The 23,641-nt window shown below is 32.8% G+C and overlaps 3 protein-coding genes across 7 annotated transcripts in view; 2 read left to right on the top strand and 1 right to left on the bottom strand.

The window, feature by feature from the left end:
- Positions 1 to 8,501, bottom strand: part of LOC116338874 (kinesin-like protein KIF19) — a 29,424-nt gene extending 20,923 nt beyond the window's left edge. Inside the window, exon 1 of the transcript XR_004200935.1 lies at positions 8,444 to 8,501. The gene's annotated coding sequence lies outside the window, so the exon portion shown is untranslated. The remainder of the gene's footprint in view (positions 1 to 8,443) is intronic.
- LOC116338873 (calcium/calmodulin-dependent protein kinase type IV) lies at positions 557 to 17,418 on the top strand. 2 transcript variants are annotated; one of them, XM_031764397.1, is made up of 8 exons: positions 557 to 2,259; positions 6,425 to 6,607; positions 7,532 to 7,773; positions 7,950 to 8,219; positions 12,203 to 12,425; positions 12,550 to 12,763; positions 13,014 to 13,855; positions 14,061 to 17,418. In XM_031764397.1, the coding sequence occupies exons 1-8, from the start codon at positions 2,214 to 2,216 to the stop codon at positions 14,453 to 14,455; spliced, it is 2,415 nt and encodes an 804-aa protein (XP_031620257.1). In that variant the 5' UTR covers positions 557 to 2,213; the 3' UTR covers positions 14,456 to 17,418. The 2 variants fall into 2 exon arrangements, with proteins under 2 accessions (XP_031620257.1, XP_031620259.1); XM_031764399.1 differs by lacking the exon at positions 557 to 2,259 and adding an exon at positions 5,301 to 5,571.
- Positions 17,419 to 20,988: 3,570 nt separating this feature from the next.
- On the top strand, positions 20,989 to 23,641 carry LOC116338920. 4 transcript variants are annotated; one of them, XR_004200942.1, is made up of 6 exons: positions 20,993 to 21,343; positions 21,417 to 21,938; positions 22,096 to 22,258; positions 22,345 to 22,589; positions 22,717 to 22,956; positions 23,388 to 23,641. XR_004200942.1 is itself a non-coding variant. In XM_031764492.1 (5 exons), the coding sequence occupies exons 1-5, from the start codon at positions 21,157 to 21,159 to the stop codon at positions 22,773 to 22,775; spliced, it is 1,158 nt and encodes a 385-aa protein (XP_031620352.1). In that variant the 5' UTR covers positions 20,989 to 21,156; the 3' UTR covers positions 22,776 to 23,295. The 4 variants fall into 4 exon arrangements, 3 of the variants coding, with proteins under 3 accessions (XP_031620352.1, XP_031620351.1, XP_031620353.1); XM_031764492.1 differs by lacking the exon at positions 23,388 to 23,641 and having other exon boundaries at positions 20,989 to 21,343; positions 21,435 to 21,938; positions 22,717 to 23,295; XM_031764491.1 differs by lacking the exon at positions 23,388 to 23,641 and having other exon boundaries at positions 22,717 to 23,295.

Here is a 23,641-nt window from a genome sequence, read left to right as displayed (position 1 = left end):
TTTCTAGCTATTTAACCAATTTTTCCATTGTGTTTGCGTTCTGCCTGTTGGCTTCTAATACTTGCCATTCACGATTTGACGTGGTGTTATCGTTAAATCAAGTTAAAATAAAATAACACAAAGTGAGTTTGTGTGTGTTTTTCTTTCTATGGAAAAAAATGCTCACCATCAGAATTTATTACAATTATGTCTTTGTACATGTGAACACACGTAGAGCAAAAGCCGTAATATAATACGCAAAAATTTGTTTGTTTTTTTCCTATTCGTTTTTGAAGTGTGCAAATTCGATTCACACAATTGCACACATTCGTCCTGTACGTACAGAAAAATACAAGCGAACGTCATCGTGTATACAATCAATCAAAGTGTAATGTGTATACATTTGGTTGTAATCGCCACATACATATTTGATACAACAACATTTCTGTATAAACGTTAAATATACGTTAGCAAGCAGTGCACGCACACATTCTCACAGCTCAAACTCGACGAACGAACAAAAAAAAATATGGCGATTGAAAATAATTTTCAACGGAGCTACAGTCGGAAACCAACCATTGTAGGGATCGAATGTAAACTATGGAGCGGTAGCTAAATCTGATGAAATTTATCGGCCTTTGTCCGCTATTTTAGGGATTCTTTTTTTTAACATCATTTTTCAAACAAAAAGAATAAAATAAAAAAAATATATGTAAATATATTACACAATATTTGTAACAAGTTTTTGCGCTATAAATGCTATAACAACAAGTCGGTAATATATATTTAAAAAAAAGTAAACAAGTTAAAGTAAAATAATAAAATAAAAAATTTCTCAAAGTAAATTTCTTACGACATTTCGATTCATTCGTAAATAAAAGTAAAACAACAACAAATTTTCACCCGAGTTCAAATCTTATAAAAATCGAATTAATTAATACCATATCCAGTGATGACAGTTTCTTTTTTGTAATTTAAACAAAATAATTAATAACCAAAAGTAATAATAAATTGTGTGTTGTTAATATTTCTATCTAAAAAATTTAAAGAAAGTTAAAGTAAATTTAAAACGGAGCAACAACAACATCATTCAAAACGTCAATGTGAAACAAATGTTCTAAATCATCAATAATAGCAGCAACAACAACAACAACAACAACAACAAAGAAAAGCGATTAATTTTCTCCCGACTTGAATGAAAGTTTATCCCGGTTGATTCTAATTCTAAATGTTTGTTTTTATACCAAAAATCTTTAAATCGTGTTAATGTTTCAAGCGTCGTTTCGCTAAACTCAACGTAAATTTCGTATGCAAAGAAAAAGTGTCATCATCGAAAGGTGAATCTACACAAACACACGCGCACTTACACGAATCAACACATCAGCATTGCTATTGGTATATAGCCGAAATTCGAGAAAACCAACAAAAACTACAGGCCAAAATTCCATTTTCGACGTGTGAAAAAGCCAATTCTTCACAATTTTCTGTTTGCATAAATGCGATTTGTCACATCGACATTTATTCTCATGAACGAATCAACAATTCATTGGCAATAAGCGCAAATTTTCATCATCAACAGCGGCATCATCAGAATAGAATTGAATACCATCATTTTTTGACATACTGGTCTCAGCCACTGGAACAGTACTCGTCATTTGAAAGCCAAAACAAAACAAAAATAATAATAAAAATCAATCGAACTTTTCATTTATCTTCATTTTGGAAATTGTGCAGAAAGCATTGATCCTTACAAAAATTAATTCAATGGTTGATAACTGGTTGGAAGGAAATTAGAGAAGAGAGAGCACGTTGCCAAATTTTCAGTGAAGAGAGTTTAAAGCCATAATACGATCGACGGGCCAAACCAACTCAATTTTTTTTGGACTGTCATTGTGCACACACAAATCAATTAATCAAATCGGAACTATATTTACCAGGAGCAACCAATCACATCCCCGAATGATTATAGTTTATGAAAAAGAAGCGAACAGCATCAGAATTGTAACGCCATTTGGAAGCTAATCATCAAATCGTCTTCATTTTGTTTAATTGCGGCAAATAAACAATCAAAAAAAAAGAAGCCACCACACAGTGGAAAACCAAAACATCATACCATTCGTCAAGAGAAATCAACATTAAAAAAAGAAGAAGCGGAAATCGGAATACACAATTGAACCGACCAAATCAATCCAACAGCAACTGTATTTTTCATTAGATTTTCCTTTTTGTACAAAATGGTGAAACAAATTCTCGAAGAAAATTTAAATGACGCGAATTCGAGTAAGTGTTACGCTTTTCTATTCGAATATTCTCGAAAAAATGTTTATAAGTTTTGAATAATTAGCATTAGATTCTGTTTGTGTGCATTGACACACACATAGAGATAGAGAGAAAAAAAATTGAGAGAGTCATACATTCACTAATATTAGATAAAATACCAAATAGGCAATAGAGTGACGATACTTGGTATAAATGTAGTGGATATTGGTAGATGTCACATAAACCACAAATACATTAAATACTTTAAGTCTATAATTTCCAAAAGTTGAAATGAATGAAATTTAACCAAATAAAACACACACACACACATTCACATCAGAATAAAGTGATGGAAACAAAAATTAAATAAAATAACATAGTTTGATGGAGAGAATAAAAACGTATATCTCAACTACATAAATGCATCAAATGTAAAACAACCACAGCCATTTTCAAACACAGAGATTTGGGTGCTCAATACCAAAACAGAAAGTACAATATAAATGCATACAACCGTTTCGGGAAAACATATGTGGCCTGATCACCACTACCATTACAAATCATTTTTAAAGATGCAATGCGCTCACGCGTTCATATATATTTTCTTTTCCTAGTCGCGACGAGCATCTGTATGTGTGTGACGTTCATTTTTATTTATATGTATGCATGTTGATGTTTCTGTGAGTATTGTACACTAAGCTATATATTTTTTGCACAGTGGTTTTTGCTCTGTATACAGATAAAATGAAATGACTTTTATACAAATCTGTATAAAAATGGCTTTAATTTTATGAGCATTCGTCACATTACGCGAACAACGAGAAGAGAAAAAAAAAACACACACAAACACACTTAATTCTTGACTTTAGGCTGGTCGACGGACTTGCAATGACAATCGAAAAAATTTCGGCTTGAAAAATGTGTAACGACACAACAAAAGAAATAAAACAAACGAACGAAACGAACAAATAACAAGCAAAACAGAAGCAACAACAACAACATCCCAAGTGAACAGGAATGAACAGGCTATTGCTCACTCTCGCACATATTGTCAAGAGAGTGGCGTACGTGAATCGCCGCATATAAACACAGTTGCAAGTATATACAACAAAAATCATACGGTTTTTGTTGTTTTTTTTTCTCTTCATTTTCTTCGATCAGATGGAAGCAATATTTTGATTAGGCCTTGGTGTGCTTGTTGTTGTTGTTGTTGTTGTTGTTGATGATGTGTTCGTGTATTTGTTTCATTTCGTTCAAAACGCGTTTGCTTCTGCTACTTTGGTGATTGTTATTTAGAGAGTCAACTTGAAACAAGCCCATGATTGTATGCATTTTGATATCAATTTTTGTGAGTATTGCGTTGTTATAAAATGATTGTATGCGTCGCGTCGGTGTTTGAGTATACATGATTTTGTCTTCGTTTATTTTTTTGGGGCCGTTCATATTTCTTTTTTCGTTGGGCCTGTTGTTTTTTCATCATTCATTTTGTTCGCCTCTCTTCTTCTCCTTCTAATTCAATGGATTTTTTTTAATGCGAATGAATTTTAATTACTTATGTATCAGCTCAGGCCTTTTAATGTAAAATACATGGGTTTTGTTCGAGCGATAAATAGCTCGTTTACATGAGCAAACATGAACGTTTTTTTTCTTCAATTTCTTTGTTCGCGATTATGTTGTACTGTGAGTACAATCTGAGTGTGTTATTTTTTTTCGTCTTTGTGTTTTCTTATTTTCGACGGAGAAAGAGAAAAAGGCAGCTAAAGGAAAAAAAAACATTTTCTGGTTTGTTGTTTGATGTTTTCTGTATTAGAAAATGCACATGCACCAGGAGCCAAAGTGTGATGGCTGACAAAACTGGTTCATATAAATGAGCTTAACCCTCTACTGCATATGCCTGCCGTTTGGTTGCTTTAGTCAACTATGCGAAATGTGTGTATAGTTTTGGATTAACTTTATTTATATTGACCACCTCACAAATATTGTGTGATGACTTCCCTCCCCCTCTCATGCTTCAATTTCAGGCATCATTTATACAAAGCAAAATTGAAGAGGTGTTAGTGAAAAAAGAGGAAGAGTAAAAAAAACTTGTTCAAGTGATTTCGGTCATAAATTGGCCAAAGGAAGAATGAAAAAATAAAATCGGTATTGTAAAAGATCCATACTTTGGAAGGGTTAAGATGCTATATAGGTGTCTCTTATTCTGTATTGATTGTGTTGCTGTTGTATTATACATAGTTGACAAATTAGGATCGAGGCAGACGAAATAAAAATTGTGACATTATGAGCTGGCGATATATGAATTAAGAAAAGCCATGGTTGTTGCAGCTGCGACAAAAATGTGACGAAATTAAATATTGATTCATAGCACAAAATGCAAACAAGTTGGGAGTGAAGTGAATTTATTTTAAAAATAAAGTGTTGTTGCGCACACACTGAGAAAGAGTGAGAGAGAGAGATAGACGCACACACCACCACTGTCATTTCTTTAGTGAGTCTTGTTTCTTAATGTCGCTTTAATCGAACTATGAGATCAGTTCAGATCGTTGATGAAAAATGAATCTAAAATATCATTGTCTTTTTTCATCATATATTCAATTAAAAAGTAATAAACACAACAAATCGATGCACTTGTCTATGCAGGAACAAAAACTGTACCCGTTCCAAGCGATTCAATCGTACGATGCTAATCTTATGTGTTGTTGTTGATGATGATGTGTTGATTTTTTTTATATTCATTCATTTCCAATCAACACAAGTTTTGCCAAATGGTATGTCTGCATGTCCACATGTATATTGATCGAGATAAAATGGGATCACAGAAGTCAGCGTTACAAATACAATCGGTACAATCACCAATTCAACTCAAATTAAAGACAATATGGCAAACAAAAAAAAAGAAACATTTAAATTTTTTTAAGTTAAGCTCATTATCGCAAATTATATGAATTAATTAATATTTATGCGCACTGAAAAGCAGAACAATATACATTTCTCTTATTTCTCTTTGTTGCTTTTGTTATTCTACTTTTTCTTCACATCGTATGTACGCATACAAATACGAGTACGATCGTCTTGGCAGTTCAGCTTATCGTATATTTGTATTTGACGACGAATGGCAAATAAGAAAGAGAGTTAGATCACAATGAAATAGAATAACATGCAAAATAGTTGATAATATGTATGTAATTACAACTGCAAATAAGCCACGCCTGTTTTCGCACACAATTCCATTCGCACAGCGCTGAAAAGGCATTAAAAAAATGAAAATAAACATCATCAAGCTGTTGAAAGAGACAAAATACAAATACACACAGAAAGAGAGATAATTTAAAGGTAAAAAAGCCAAAAACCAAAATTATATAGAATTATTGAATACATTTGCAGTGTGGAAAAAAACACGTTTCAAATATGTATCATCTCTAGGAGTGAGGTTTGATTTTCAAAAAGATTCGTTTCACGTTTCGCGCGACATGAGCACATGAAATTCGTGTGGCATTTATGGAATCGCTTTTGCGATCGCACAATCTCTATTTCTATGCATCTCACTTGAACAATATAGAGCGGCCAAATACCTTACTCTCCATCTCACCCGCACTTACGCATCGTCATTCAATTTAATTTCAAACCATGCCATACCGTACGTTGATCACATTTCTAATCACATCATCGACATATTTCACACACAGACACACATACACACACACATTTCACGCAAACAGAAACGGTCGCTCGCGTTCACACAAATGACGACGTTCAGCGCGATCATTGTGATTCTTTGCACGCAGCCACACAATTCACACGAATAATGTGCTCGATATTGACTTTTCGACGAGTTTCGAATTATGAAAAAAGAACCATAACTGGAAATCGCTCACTCAAAGAATGCACCCAAGAAAAAGTTATCGAAATAAATTAAAAATAACATACATGAACATACGAACAAACGAACAAAACCATACGAATATATACATACAAATCGAAATTTAAGTTTCGTTTCAATAGCGACTTATTTATAAATATAGCCAAAATCAGTGCAGGAAATATTACGACGCAGCATTCTTAGATTAAAATGCCATTTACAGAATAATCAGTTTAATTATGATTGTTTTTTTTCCACAAAATTTTGAATGTTCCAAAAAAATGCAACAAAATCTTATAGTTATTTCATATTTCATCAATTTTACAGCCACGCACAATGAAATTTCACGCTATTCGAGTGAAGAAATTTCAGGAAATGAGTCGAATGAAGTAACATCTATGACGGAGTCTGAACGACAAGCCGAAATCAATCGCCAGAAGGAAGAAATGAAAATCAAACGTCGCAAAAAGAAGCGAACAAGCTCATCAATGCAATCATCTACATTTAAAGGTAAATTCGATCCCATTTTATATTCGATCGTAATTCAATCAATTATTTCATCCAAGCGTTCAGAAAGACATACATTTATGCGAGCAATTGAATGATGCTTGCATCATTTGATGCGCATCGCGAGTGCTTTCGTTGTGCGCTGCCTAAGATCCAAATGTATGGCGACAGCACAATCGATGCGCATCAAATGATGCAAGCATCATTCAATTGCTCGCATAAATGTATGTCTTTCTGAACGCTTGATTTCATCATCAACATCGCAATGGTTGTCACCGTCATCCGCTGGTGCGACATCTCTCACACACGTTCAATACTCGGAATCAAATGAATCAGGAAGAGAAAAATGGTGTCACATATCACAGAGAGCCTTTAAATAGCCACCACATTGATTCGCTGTAATCATTTGGAAATCGAATAACATTTGGCTAGAGATAACGTCAACAAAGTAAAAATTCACTCGCTCATGCAAATAAATTTTAGCTTTGTTATGACAATAACGATGAAAAACACCAAATTCATATTTAGTGTGTCACATGTGACACTAAAAATTTCGGATATCGTATACGTGTGAGAGAGTGTGAGAGAGAAGGTGATTCTATGGCGTTGAACTTTATTCTAAATCGAAAAAAATGGAACCAACGCGGTTTATTATATTTATATTTTAACGGATCGATGTCGTCAAAGCGCGTGTATCATCGGCACGTACTCGCAATCAAAAACAGTCCATGGTGACAGCTCAATCATCACAGCAATACGGAAATTAGATTAATTTGTCACATTTCACCCAATTCACTCTATTTTTCCTAGTATTTTATGCCACATTTCTTAATCGTTTCTGTTTGTTTTTTTTTCTTCTTCTTTTCTCCGTTCGCTATCTATATATATCTACATGTGTGTGTGCTTTTCTCTTGACGCATGATGCAGAATTGTACAAGCTAACTGGTGATATTTTGGGAGAGGGCGCATATGCTTCCGTTCAAACATGTGTAAATATTTACACAGATTTGGAATATGCCGTGAAAATTATTGACAAAATTCCAGGCCATGCACGTGCCCGTGTTTTTCGCGAAGTGGAAACATTCCACCATTGTCAAGGACATCCTGGCATTCTGCAATTGATCGAATTCTTCGAAGACGAGGATAAATTCTATCTGGTGTTTGAGAAGGTACGGCCGTAATTTGATCATAATTTATTTTCACCGATAGTTTTAACGCATTTCATGTATCTATTGCGTATTTTTGCTTCACACACAAAACAATACGTACGCAAATGCTTATGATGTGTTTTTCTTTTCTTCTTCTTATCTATTTTGGTTTATTATGTTTCAATGAAATGACACAGATCAATGGTGGTCCGTTGCTAACGCGAATTCAAGAGCATGTTCGTTTTTCGGAGCACGAGGCAGCTCAAATTATCAAGGAGATTGCATCGGGTCTTGATTTTCTCCATAAAAAGGGAATTGCTCACCGTGATTTAAAACCGGAAAATATTCTATGTGTCTCAACGGAAAAATTGTGTCCAATTAAAATATGTGATTTTGACTTGGGATCTGGCATCAACTTTACCACGGAATTGTCATCACCGTCAGCTACACCACTACTATTAACACCGGTAAGTTTTTTTTTTTAATTACTAAATTCAACTGTTTATGAGCATATCGATTTTATGGAATTGACTAAACACCGAATTTGTCCGTTATTCAAAAAATAAATAATGACAAATTCGTGTAAATATTCACAAATTTCGTTCTTATATCACTTGTCAAAGTTGGTTAAAGTATAAATTGATCTAGAGCACACAAACCAAAAAAAAAAAAAAAAAACTCAAAGACTTACTAAAAATAATGTGGAAAGTGTGGCAAATGCTTTTGGCTGAATTGCGTTCTCGCGTAATATATGACGTGAAAATGAATAAACCGAAGGAGCTGAAATAAATAAGAATGGGCAAATGGTCGAGAAAAAAAAAACAACAGCAAATAAATTAAAAGGATAGCACAGAAAATATGTTTGCATAAAATCATCAATAGACATACCGACAGCTGTTGCAGTTGCTATTTTTACAACAAAAATAAAATAAACGATGATGAATAAATAATAAATGAGCCATTTTAATAGCGACCACCGAAATGCAGCGCAATTGCAAAAAAAACGGGACGGTAGTAAAAAAGAGACGAATATAATATAAAAAGAGGGAATGAAAGATCTATAACTAAAGTAGTTTGCTGAAGCAGACTTGGGGAGTTAGAAATTGAACCAATAAAAAGAATGTGCGAAGTCAAATTGAAATAGAACAAAAATCTATGCATCACATAGTTAAAAAACAAAAAAAATCGCATTAAATCAAAAGAATTAATGGAAATATTAAAATTGTGTTAGGCAAAAAGCTACCGGAAACCAATAGAAAATGAATGCAAATGAATTTCAAATTCGCATTGTGATGATTTCCCTATTGTTTTTTTTTGTTCCTATTTGTACGTGTGTGTTGTTTGAAGTCGAAAGCGTAAGCAGATGTTGACTTTTTACCGAATGGCACATACAAAATAGAAATTTAATACGTCGTAGATTCCAAGTTCGATGGAATTCGTTGTTACTTCATTTAAAACATAGAAAAGAAACCGATACCGAACCTATAAATACCGATATAGTGGCTTAATCATTATTTGTTTTCCACAAATTGAGAGTTATATAAATAAAATCCTGCGAAATAGGAATAGAATATTGAATTCGCAATATTGCGAAAATGTGTACATGTCCTTGGAAATGACAATCATATACAGGCGTCAGTCAAATGTATAATACACAAATCGGGTGAGACGTATAACCAGATGAAATGATAGTGGCACACGTTAAATTGAATCGAATGCCAGGGCGAAATTGTGTGTGCGTACATTTTTTTTTATTTGCAGTGTGTGATATCACGATCTTTCGTTAGACATTAGACATTTTTTTTTCTACTTTACTTTGTTCATATCAATTGGCCTCAAAAAATTTAACTTAATTGACCGAGTTGATGTAGAGAATGTTGAATAACATATTGAACGAAACAAAAAGGAGATATGTATATGAAGTAACGACAACAGTGTGCCGTATCTTCATTAAACATTTCTATATCAGCGGCAACATTGAGTGAGTGTGTGCCGAAAGTAAAAAACACGTGGTTCACAATTTACGCAGTAGAAAATTTCGCGCAGATATCTGTTTGTTGATATAGTTGTCCTGCTTTGACTTGTAATGCGACCGGTATATGGCACAGAGGCGATTATATAATTTTCTATTTCTCATGTGTCATGCAAGAGAGTTCAGGCATGCGCTTCATTAAAAACAAGAATCTTTCACCGTGTTTCTTTAGGCGATTACATTTTTTTTCCTCAGTTCGTTAATGTTTTTTTTTTGTGCCCATTCACAAATACACGTTGCTTTTGGCAACGCTCGTTTTGCCAAATCAGCGATGGCAAATCCATAAAATAGCAAAATAAATACAATCATCAATTACGATGTTCTATGTAATATGAAATCACAATTTTAGATATCTTATTCTGGTTTCCGATAACATTCAACACTCCATAAATATTAAATGAGACAATGATTGTGTGTATATTTATTCTGGGCAACATTTCTATTCATATCAAATTTTATTCGGCATTTGCTATGTGGTTTCGCTGAAACCATTGTCATTTTCATACTACGCACTATAATTCGCAATGCTTATTCGTGCTCTTTCATTTGGTTTGTTTGTGTGTTGTTGTTTTTTTTTTATTCGATGAGCAAAACAGAAGTAGCAAAATCGGCCGCTATACAATCCAAGCTGAATGCCGGCATTTTAATTTTTATGTAATATTTGTTACGATTCACATGTTTCCCTTATTCTCTCATTGTAATTGCGTCTTTCGAAAAATTCGTTTGGCTAATTCATTCGTATATTCTTGTTGATTCCTTCTTATTCTGTATTTTCGTTTACGCTATTATGACATAACACAATTGGGGAATAAAAAGTGAAAACCATGAAAGAAAAAGAGAAGAAAACAGCGCACGACCAACAACAGCAAGAATAATAATAATAAAAACAACGATGGTGGTGGCAACGACGACGACGACGGCACAGCAGTTTTAGCAATTAACACCAGTACATAAAATGTTTTCGAGACAGGAGTAATCTAGTGATATTATGAAGAAGCCACGAAGAGCAACTTATTGAATCTTATTTCAATTCACATAATACTTTGCTTCCCTGGTTTTGCCATTTTATCTCTATTCTCACTTATCTCAACACTAACTGCGCAATTCTTTTTCGCTCTTCTCTCTATTGCCACAGTTGTCGTGTGTGGCGTCTTCTCTCTCTTCCGCTTATTCTATTTCTAACTGTTGCGGCTCTTGTTTCTTTTTCTTTTTTTTAACGTATGCTGGATGTGCCTTACAATAAAAAAAGCAATATTATTCGTTCTTTTTTTCGCATGTATGAAACGTGTAGATAAATTTGCCATAAAATTAATATGACGACCAATTCTGACCGAACGTTTAATAAAAATACATTTACTATGTTTTGGTAAACGATATACCTATGATCATAATAGTGTACAGCATTTCGACAATCGGCTTTTTGGTTCTGAGAATAATATCGACGTGTTGGTCTCATTTCGAAATGAAATCGAATATTGTTGTTTACGCTCGGTATTTTTTTTTTTTTTTGTTAAAACGCAAAACATGAATTGACCAAATGACTAATTATACTCCGAATTCAATTGATTATTTCATGATTTATTAAATAATTTCCATTGGTTGTTTGTTTCTGCGCATAAAACTAAGTGCGGAACCACCACGTGATTACCATAGCAATCGCTCAACGATAGTGAAATCGCAAATCCGATTAAAATTTGCTTACCATATACACAAACACACCCACAAAATTGTGATGTGCGATTTTAATAAAGAAAACGTCGCAATTGAAATGGCATAATATTTTGGGGTATTTTACAATGTATTTGCACAATGCTACATTCGTTGTTTATAATTTGCAAGGTTATCACAATTAATAGTGATAAGTGATAACAGAGACAAACTAAAAAAAAAAACAACTTCAACCAAAGAAAAAAAAATGTTCAAAACAATTGAACCATCTCATTCTGACTCATAAATTTAAAGAGATCAAAGACCAAAACTCTTTATGGCAAAAAATAAAACAATTTGTTTTTTTTTTTGGCAATATGAAATAAACATGAGCCTTTATTTAGGTTCATACATTATTCCCTCCAAATTATTTGTGAGACCAAAAAAAAAGATATAAAAGCATTCAATTACTGTATAATTAAAAATTCATATTTAAGAATTGTGTGGAGAAAGATGGAAATAGATTTGTTCCATAAATTTCATTTGTTTCACGATGTATTGTTCTCACGTAATTCGAGAGAGAGAGAGAGAGAGAGAGAGAAAACAAATTTTATGGCAAAGGAGAAAAGAGTCAATTCCATATTTCGTGTGTACCTTTTTTTGTGTAGTAATACTTCATTATCTTATTCTGGACAAGCATTTAATGTGTACATGTTTTTTTTTCGTTCTTTTTTCTTCGTTTCGTTGTTTAATTGTCGTGATCTTTGATAGGTCGGCAGTGCCGAGTTCATGGCACCAGAAGTAGTGACGTTGTTTGAAGGTGAAGCCAATTACTATGATAAGCGATGCGATCTATGGTCATTGGGTGTCATAGCCTACATCCTACTCTGTGGCTATCCTCCTTTTTCGGGTAATTGTGAAGAAGACTGTGGTTGGAACCGTGGCGAGAACTGTAAAAATTGCCAAAAATTGCTATTCGAATCAATTCAAGAAGGTAAGATAATTCGTTTACTTTCAAATCTGATGCAATCACCGCCAACTGTTTCACCGCCAATAAAAAAATGATTAACTGGATTTTTTGTCTGTGTCTCTTTCATCACACGAATAACAAAAAACAGGTCGATTCAGTTTTCCAGATAGTGAATGGGCAGACGTAAGCAATGAAGCAAAAGATTTGATAAGAGGCCTTCTAGTGAAGAATGCCCCAAAACGATTGAGCGCAGAAGCTGTGCTACATCATCCATGGATCAAAATGGCCGAAAGCGAAAATGCCGATAAAATGATGATGGAGCGGCGACATAGAGCATTGAAAACACCGGGTATTATTAGACGGTAAGTAACAAGATTACCACCTATTTAGTGATAATTAAATTTAAATGAATTGTTGCCGTCATCGATGCATTTATTGTTGCATTGCGGTGTTACATTTAATCATATATGCTTATGTGATACCATTATCCTGTATTTCCATTTCAAATTGGATTCTTTTCTAATCACATATTTATATATTCGACTTTGTCTTTTTTTTTTCTTTTTTTTCCATTTTCGCTTGTCACATTAAATGACATGATTGCATGAACAGTAACCAATCGGCACGTGAATTGAGTCACTTTGCCGAATCTGCAATGGCTGTGAAACGTGTAATAATGCAGCATTTTTCAATGAAATACGATTACATGAATAAAGAACGTCCGAACATTTACCATCCATCACGAGCTGGTGTACGTGCTGATCCATCGATTACAAATGCATCTCATATTAATCGATCGAATAGCAATGATGACGGCGACGATGAAACGTTGCACAATTCAAGCGAGTCCACACCTCCAGCTGACGACAATCATTTGGTCGATTCGATGAATGACAACGGCACCAACATCTACAATATCAACCATGATGATGGATGCAATAGTGAATTGTATGATGGTGAACAACGAGAGAGAATTTCTGACTTGGATTCGGATCTGAGCTTAAGAAAAGTGCCAGCAACGAAAAAACAAATGCTTTCCATTGAAGAGCAACTAAATGACGCTGTGCGCTCATTGAACGAACATCAAATGCAATCGAATGCAGTTGCAGCAGCAGCAGCAGCCGCAGCCAATCGTCGTTCACAATCCGCATTAAAAATGTACGCTACATCGAATGGCCTAGGTAGTATTATAGAAAAGTTATCAATGGATGATTCCGATACAAATGCTACAATTGTTGAGTCACCATTTAAAAAACCGCAAGTGATAGTGAAAAATTCTGGTCTCGATGCGAACGCCAAGAATGTGCCATCGTCGAATATTCGTCACGAGATCCAGGATAGCCATGCCCAACAGAAAAAACCCATGGCTATTAATACACGTAACAATATTCGACCAGAAGAAAATTGGCGTTATCGCAGCAACAGCAATTCCTTGGAGAATAAACAACAAACAAGTGAGTGGAATGATTTTCAATGTGATTTTCTTCTTATTTTGATTTTGTTTAGTCATCGCATTATAACTCTTTAAATAGAAATGTAACGGCTGATTGTTTTTTTTTTATTGTTCGATTGATTGATTTATTTCTATTTCTTTTTTTCTCTCTTTATTTCGCTCATTTTGCTCTGCGCTTACTGATGATGATGATGATGACTACATAGGGAATATGCCAGCGATGGGTTTCAAAACTTATCGTAATTTTACGAATAATTATGTGAATTCATCGAACATCGATAGAGCCGCTGCTCTCTACCATCACAATGCGGCAAACAATAATAACGGCTACCGTAAAATGCAGCAGCAACAACAGCAGCCGTATCAGAAATATCAGAACGAGCATCATGCGTATGGTGGCAAAGGTAAAGGATATGAATCTTCAGCAAACACTGGCATTAACTGGCGCAACGAATGTCGACACACCGTCGATTTTGATGAAGATTCAAGCCTAAGCGTTGGTCTATCACCACCATCGGAATCAGTTCTACTACAACGACGCATTATGCGACGATCGGATATTTCAATTCGAAGTCCACCCCCGCAAACAGCAAGCGGTTAACGAGTTTTTATTTGGACTCAAAACCATTCACATTTTTTTTTTCTATTTTTTTTTCATTGGTTCATGAACTTTCTTCTTCAATTAAGTCCAACTGTAGAAGAGCAAACAATTGTAATCGTAATCGATTCTTGTTTACCTATATACATATTTTTTTTATTCACAAAGCAATTTGATGAAGATTTTCCTTTTGTTTTTTTTCTTCTTCTTAACCAGTCCAAATCGAGATATAGTTATGGTAAAAAATCAATTAAATGTTACTTGAATCAGAGAAAATAATATTTTTTAAAAAATTTCTTGTAGATTTTTTTTTAGAAAACAAAAATGATATTTAAGTTGAACTAAGCAAAAAAATCGCTAAAACTACAAAAAAATCCACACAAAAAAATCCTTAGAGATGATGCTATAAATTAAGCAATACGATCGACTGAAATTTTAACAAAACATAAGCATTTTTATAGAAAAAAATAGTAAACTCTTTTGCGTAATTAAAGAAAAAATAATTGGCATGGAAAATACAAAAAAAAAAAAAAAACAAATTTGCAAGAGAGCAACAACGAGAGGGTACATTAACATATAGATATGATATTTAATACTTTTGAATTTGAGAGCAATGTAAAAGTTAAAACCTCTCACACACTCTCACTCTCTCGTATGGTACTGGCTTCCATTACTTAAAAATAAAACAAACATATAATAAAAACAAAACGAAAGAAAAGGAAATACCATTCTGGAAAATTGAGCGAAACTCTCTCCACATACGGAAGAGCATTGATGAAAATGTAATAAAAACGAATTATTAAACAGAATTTAGTTTATAAAACCGAAGAAATTTATAAAAAAAAAACAATAAAAGATGAAAAACGAAAATATATAGAATATGTGAAAAATGGTGGACGTATCGATCTTGAGTTGATTAACTGCAATTGAATTTGTAGGCGAAGTGTCTTTCATGAGTTTCGTTCAAGTTTTGTGTGTAATTTCCAAACCATTTTGCACACACATACAAACACATTTTTGAAGACTTTCAAATGTTTCCTTAAATTCCCCAGTTCACATATAACCTGCACTATGTGACAATATACATATAAACATATATATATACATATAAAATTCCTCAGAGCGCCGAGAAACTGATAGATATGTTAGATGGTGCGAATAAAAACATGCCTTTGCGCACACATTCATATGCATAGAGTCGTTTTTAGTACAGAATTTTCGATGATCCATCGAAATCACTCTTTTCTCTCTTATTGGAATGTAACAACACCAGAAAAAAATCGAAAAGAATAAGAAAGCAAAAATATGATATGAAAAAAATGATACAAAAAAAACACAAAATAAAAAATTAATACGTTTGATAAATTTAAATTTAGAAACCAAGTAAGTGAAGAGAGAATTTTTCTAATGTGAACGACTGCATAGCATAAAAATAATGAGAGAAAAAAAAATTTAGTCATTATAAAAAAAGAATCATTATTGTTATGTTTATACATTTTTTTTCTTCAGTAAGCCTTGTCTTTTTTTACACTAAAAACCTATTTGTACAAATTTGCGTGAGATATAAATATTGGAAGCGACAACGAATCAAAAATTCGATCGTATTTAAGAAAGCATGAAAAAAAAGATGAGCAAAGCCAGAGCACTCTCACAAACACACATAATACACTCGAATAACAAAACTAAAATTAATATTGAAGAGAATTTAATTGAAAAACAACAAAAAAAAAAACATTCTGCACACTAACCAAATGAGTCAAACAAACAAAAAATCACACATCATAAATCGATCAATTACAACATTGATTGGCGATTGAAAAGTAAAACAGAAAAGAATGAGCTAGAAAAAAAAAACAATAAATGAAATCCACCATTAGATTTATAAAATAAAAATGAAAATGATTGTGAAGTAATTTGTTTGCAATACTGTTGATTCGCAATTCTCAAAATGGATGTTAAAAACGTACATTTTCCAAATAATTGTGAGCGGTTGAATCTTAATTTTGGTCATTTTTGTTTTCTGTGTTTGATAAAAAAATCGCCAAAATTGAGATTTATTTGAGAGAATTTGCATTTATTAGTAGTATTCCACGACAAATTCGATAAAAATTAACGAAAAGAAAAAAACCATGAGAAATATCAATAACAAGAATGTAAATCTAACCAAATAAACGTAAAATGCAATCCAGCGTGAATTACATCGACGCTTCAACACTCTCTATTCTATAAAAGTCAAAATTGCAAAGCATTTAAAAGTTCGGGGTCTATTAAATGTTGATTGATTCAGGGAATTTAAACAAAAAGAAAATACAAATGATAGAAACAAACAAATTAATAGCAATCGAACGACCAAACGTGTAATTGAATTTTCGTATCTATTTCAGATGATATTTGCTTTTGATTTATAAAGATAAAATCGTTGATTTTAGGAAATGAGAGTGAATGAAAGAAGTCATTGTTTCACCGCATTTGTTTTACACGAAAATCCACAAATTTCCGTTTTTCGTGATAAAACTTCAAAAACATTTATTCGGTCAGATAACAGTTACGAATCCCAAATCCGTTTCCAAATCGAATGATTGATGACAAATTTTACAAGATTTTTCTCCGCTAATAAAAATTGAAAAGATGCAGAAACTAAACGAGAGATATATATACACACACTCATTTCCACATTAAAAATCAATGTGATAATTTGTAATTAAAATTAAAGTCAAAGAAGAAGATGAAGAAGAAGTTGAAATTGTTAACTTTCGCAATGAAGAAAACAAAAGGAGAACAGATGAATGAAAGAAGAAGAAGGAAAAACTCTATGTTTGTGGTATAAATGTACAAACACATACCAATAAAATACGTAGTATTTGAGGTGGGGACAGCAGTGAGACAGTTTTCGTGCTCGTCGCTTTTCCCACCTCTCAAAACAAATAAAAATAATAATTTTTGTACAATATTTGCAATTCAATCAATTTGGATTTGTTTTGTTTCATAGTGGATGTAACACATTTTTCGTTTATTTTATTCTTTATTTTTCTTCTCAATGCCCATTTTTAAAGAAAAGGAATACCTGTAAAAATGTCATAATGTATAATCACGTTGTTCTTTTTTACTAATCTTTTGTGATTTCATCAGGCATCTTCTTCAATATAAAACAATAACAAACAATAATCGCAATAATCATATTTTTTACAATTAATGTCATTTTCTTCCCGAAAAAAAAACAAATATATGAAACGTATGTAACAGTGATATAATTGGATCAGAATAGTGTGTAGGCAAAAAAAATGAAAAAAATCTATAAAATCAGATAATAATTATAAAACATTCAATTTTATGTTCTTTCTTTCCCAGTGCAATTTGATAATAGAAAGTACACGTTCAAAATACTACTAAACAATGCTATAGTTTCACCGAATTTCACCGATATTGATTCTTATGAATTTAGAGGAAAAACTAAAAAAAAAGAAGAAAACAATATAAAATGCAACACTAAACAAAATGGTCACACATGTGAAAACATAAATAATACAAATTCAATTTTTGTCAAATCTTAGCTAACCGATTTTTTTCTAAACGAAAGCACATATACCGCGCTTGATGATGGTGCACATTGTTTTTCCAGAAAATGTGCAGAGCGATGAAGAAAAAAGAAAGTAGTCATTCATTCAGTAAGAATGTTGTGATTAAGACGATTTAAATACCATTTTCATTGACAAACATTGTGCACCGTTCATCATTACAATAGGCAATTGAAATACGGCTTCATATCGATTTAGATACCAACACATTTGAATATATATATATGCTTCTGCCTTTAAACCGCAATTACAATCAAATAACAATTTGCATCCAATGATAGAAATCATTCCGAACGTATCGAAATCACCAATACAATATCATATATATATTCATAAATTGGATATCGATCTTCATATATCGAATGATGTATTAATTTTTATTTAAAAAAATCTTAATCGATTCTATAAGTGTATATTGCGGTTTAATCAAAAGCAGCATAGTATTTGATTCAAATACTTAGGAAATAACAAATTTGATGATGAATTGAATGGCGAGCATGGGATAAAGCACAAATTTGATTGGATACTGGAATGACGGGAAGAAAATGTCCAAATTCAAAATACAAAAAATAAATGAAATCAGATAAAAAATATATATTTCACAAAATACCGAAATTCAAATCGCAAAATAGCGAACCGAATTATTTCAAAATCGATATTCAACGGTACATTTTCATCCAAGTTGAAGAATCTTTTTTGTGCAAGAACATTTATTGTAATACGTGATGATAATGATGATGAATTATTATTAAATATTTTTTTTCTGGTGTTAATATGAAAACGCAAGAGTACATTATTATTATTATTATTACAATTATTATAAAACTATATTGAGAAAGAGAGGAAGGAAAACACAAGATAAAAACACAAACGAGATCTACAAAGAATTGTTAAAATGAAACAAAAAAAAATGTTCTAATTTTTTTACAAATAAAAATAACAGAAAAAGTGATGACAAAGTGAATTTACCGATGTTTTATTTATGTAAACAAATTTGTTTAATTTTTTTGAATCATTCCTATTCGCGCATGCAAAACTATTGTGCAATACACACAGGATGGACTTTTAACACAATGATTATCTAACGATAATGCCCGTTAATTATGAACGTAATAACATGCAATTAGTTGGCTCAACTTTGAACCATTGAATAACATATTGGTGACAATGCACCATTTCACTTGCAAAGCTAATGCATATTGGTGAAATTATTACGGACGAAGAAGCACCACATAAGCGCGTTCGCACACAGGTTTTTTTGTTGTTGTTGTATTATCATTTTGCTACATTTCAGTTTCAATTGAGGCAAAAAAAAACCGGAATATGAACAATATGCAATAAAAATAACAACGTGGTCAAGAAACAAGTCAAATGTTTATGACGCTAAAAGTGCTTTTTTTTCTCTAGTAAATACATTCATCGCTTCGCTTTTGTTTTCGTTTTCTCTGTTTGTTTCTAAGGTGAGTGAAATGCAAAAAAAATGTAATCGTATTATTTTTTGTTGCTGTTGAATTTGACAAAAGGTATGCGTGAGCTCGATCACTTTTCCGGCTCTTCGGTTGACACTTCTTTCATTGAGAAACCGTTGACGCGAACGTAATGACGCTAATAGCAATAAGCGTCATATGAATGCTAATTTTATAAATTCTACCGAATACACACATATATTGTATGAAAACGATGCCAAAAAAATATTTCGTATTCTAGGACAAGCTGAATCAACCGTTTTATGCGCTGTATATATTTTTTTCGTTTTTTCAGGTTCGTGCGTCAAAAATTTTTTTGTTTGGAATTTATGTTATCAAATTGTTGTAATCAAGCAAAGTAGCAAAAGAAGCACAAAAGCAGTAAAGAAAGTGATTTTGTATGCATGCCATAGCGGATCGATTAGTTTCTATTCTACCACTTTTGGAGATTAGATTGTGTTGTTTTCCAAATAAAATGCGGTCAATGAAATGCAACTGAAGAACTTTCAACGCCGGTTGATTTGGGGTTTTTCACGGACAATAAATCTCCTCGATTAAATGATTTGTAAATATCCGTGGGCTGAAGTCACAAGATGCAACCGAACCGAGTGATGTGCGTAGAATTTTAAAAACAACATTTTATTCGCTCGTTTTGAATAGATAAGATTTCTTTCAATTCTCACTGTCGCACGACGCGCTCTTTTTTTTAACGATTTGATGGTCAAATTCAAATGGGAAAAACAACAACATGATTTCATTATCTACTTTCGCCTTCACACAGATTTTTTTTAAAACTGTATTAATTCGAAAAATGATGCTAAAGAGCGAACACAGTTATCTCTGATCACATAAATGAACTTTATGTCAATTGTCCGGTAAAATAATTTCCTTTTCCATTATGTTTTCTTAAAATCGCAAACACGCTCTCGCACATTTTTCATTGTGATACAATTTTTGTTTGAGTTTATTGCACGTGCCATTTGGCGCGCACAAAATCAAATCTTAAATACTGCAAACGCACTATGAAAGAAAGTAACAATGTAATAACATAACATCGAAAATGTCTTTATTATAGATAACAACTGGCTTACACATGTCGACGACGGTAAAGCCAACGGAACGAAAAATGCGAGCAAACGCGCTTTTTTTTCTCTCCAGCGAATGTAATAAAAATAAAACAAACGAAATAAAAGTACTATTTTATCTGCATGCCATGTATAAATAATTCAATCCATGTTTCAAAAATTGTTCGCTTTTATTTTAATTCATTTTATTTTACATTTTCGTTCGATGCTACAAACCATTTCCATTGAGCATATTTCGTTTCGTTTATTGTCTTTGGCACATTGTTTTGCGGCCACATTTTAATTGCTCACAAATAGAAAACGAACAATTTTCATATGAAGCGCGAGTGTGTGGGGCAAATTTGGCTCTCATTGTAAACCATGTACCACCAGTAGCCACTTAACAAGTGCCGAATTACTAAAAATGCGTTGCATACTTTGATTCATTGTCAATACGGTTTGTTACTTTGTCAAGTGAACAGAAATCATCTCTATTGCTGTGGTCAAGTCAGAAAAGTGCTCTCGGTCATTCGAACATTTTAAAAATCGTGTGATTGTTTCTTTTTTTTCGCTTTCTGGTATTTATTTTCCGAAATTGAATGTTTAAATTATTGATATCGACAATCATGGGAAATATTCGAAGAAATATTTCACTTACTTTAACAATAGTTTTACTAACTGATTATGTGTTGAGTGCAAGTGTTGTTGATAAAATAGAAAAGCGAACGGATCAGGATTCTTATATTGATGCATTGCATAAAACGCATGCCGAAGATTCGCTGCATTGTGAGTGTACAATTTTTAAATGGAATTTTTTTGTTTGCAATTTTTTTTGTTGAAATTTGAACCGTTATTAAAGCGCGCGGTGATTACAAAGATAACAGCATCTCATCGCATCCTGGATATTCTTATGGGCCACCATCAACGGAATATGGACCACCTTCGAGTGAATATGGGCCACCAGTACCGTCACCATCTTATGGACCTGTGTCGACTGAATATGGACCCCCTGTGCCGTCACCATCGTACGGACCTCCGTCATTTAGCTACCAATATGGTCCACCGTCATATCAAGGCTCGAGACCGATAAATGTATACAATTATGGGCCAGCACCACCAAAATTCCCCGTCGTTCATAGTTCTCCACGTGACGAACACTGGCTATTCGATAAATTCAAATTCAAATTAGATCTGTTCACCATCGGCAAAATCCTCATCAAATTGATCATTTTCAAGAAGATTGTTAAATTCATTGCGTTGATTTGTTTGCTATTGTTTTTGCCACGATTGCAAACCAAACATATGAACGTGGTGGATATGTTATCTGGTGGCGGCGACGAAAGCGAGGAGGAACCCGATGAAAAGCGATCATTCGATTTCCGTAAGTGAAGAAAAAAGAGACAACTTTTTTTACATGGTCTTGAATTATACATTGCACAGCAAAAGCTGTAAAAAAAATTGAGCTGACTAGAAATGATTAGTTTATTTAAAAAAAAAAACAACGAATTAAGTGATATGAATTTAAATATGCATTTTAGGCCAATCACGACAAAAGCAAATAAATGAAGTGTCACGATTTGCCATGACGGCCATTCAATCGTTTACTGACAAGCATCTGGTGAAATGTGGAAATTTGAGCGATATTCCATGCCGATTTCAATCAATGGTCGATATTATCGATGATAAATATCCATATGAAAGGTACACGGCTTTTCATTTAAAAAAATGATCGATTTTTATATTTATTTTGGTTATTTACATTAAACTTAATTGAATTTAAATTACAGAATAATCGAAATGGTATTGCCAATCAGTGAATATTATTTATATCCACCACAAAAACCAAAAACAAAAATTCATAAAAAAGAATTGGATGCATCATTGCTGAACGATGTTAATCAAGATCAATATCAAAACGAACAAAGTATTAATGAAAGTTCAACGCCAGAACCAACGATAGCCACAACACCGGAATATGATGAACTATCCTTTATGTCATCGTCGTCGTCGTCATCTCCATCTATCGATCACAGTAATAATAATCACATTTAATACATCTAGTTAGTTAAGTTATAGTTGCTGTGAGGCAATGTTTATTATTTTTCATCCATTGTTAAGCAACCAGATATAAAATGCCACTGTCTGGATTATTCTTTTAGGTGTCGCATTGTGTTTGTATGGCATTTTATTAATGTTTATCAAGTGCAATAGCATGTAAAGCATAGGTTGCCCGATATAACAAACAATTAATTATCACAACCATCTCCAGCTTCTTTCCACCTATCCTCGATTTTTCTATAAAAACACAAAAAAAATTATTGTTCGTACTATGTCTTGCTCGTCATCAACTAACATAGATCCAAACTAAAACCGATTTACCATTACTGACTCTAATTTATGTAAGTTTTCAAGCATTTATTATTTTTCAAATCAGTTTACTGTTAACAATATGCGTTTGTGTGTAAATATCATACTCTCTCGGACAATGTGTATATTTTCGGGTTGATTTTCTTTTCGAAATTCTTGTTTTGTTTCAATTACTTTGTTTGTTTCTCATTCTGGTATTGGCTTTCTTTTCTTTCATTCGTTGTCTATCCGTTTTCACCTTCCGAGATTTTATTGTGTGCGCTACTCCTCCAATTCATTTATTTATTCAATCATCGCTAATACAATACATTTTTTAAAGTAATAATCTAATTTATATTCTAGAAGTGTAAAATAAATTATTTTTTGTTTTATTTTTTTTTTGTTTTGTTGTGGAATACATTTTAAACGAAGAACGCACTTTCTTTCATTTCATTGTTTTCATGTGTATGTCGCCCGATATTAGGTCGTAGCGCGTGAAACAGGTAAGAATTTCAATACATACCAATGAGCTACTTGAATGCCTTCAGGTGCTTCTTCGGACACAAATATCACACTGCGTCAGTCATTTCACAACATGCAGACAATTCGTTCAATGGAATGACTCAATTCTGCCATCATGATCATCAGTCAGACCATGATATACCTCAAAATTTGCTATTTAAAAAACGAAAGCACAACCACTTAGCTGTTTTATTTTCTAATTTATCTTTTTATTTA

This window comes from Contarinia nasturtii, unplaced genomic scaffold (assembly GCF_009176525.2).
Source record: "Contarinia nasturtii isolate CC-2019 unplaced genomic scaffold, AAFC_CNas_1.1 Cnas_scaffold_414, whole genome shotgun sequence".
In the NCBI taxonomy this organism is placed as follows: Eukaryota; Metazoa; Arthropoda; class Insecta; order Diptera; family Cecidomyiidae; genus Contarinia; species Contarinia nasturtii.
The sequence above is the reverse complement of the archived record's forward strand: the minus strand, read 5'-3'. Positions and strand labels throughout refer to the sequence as shown.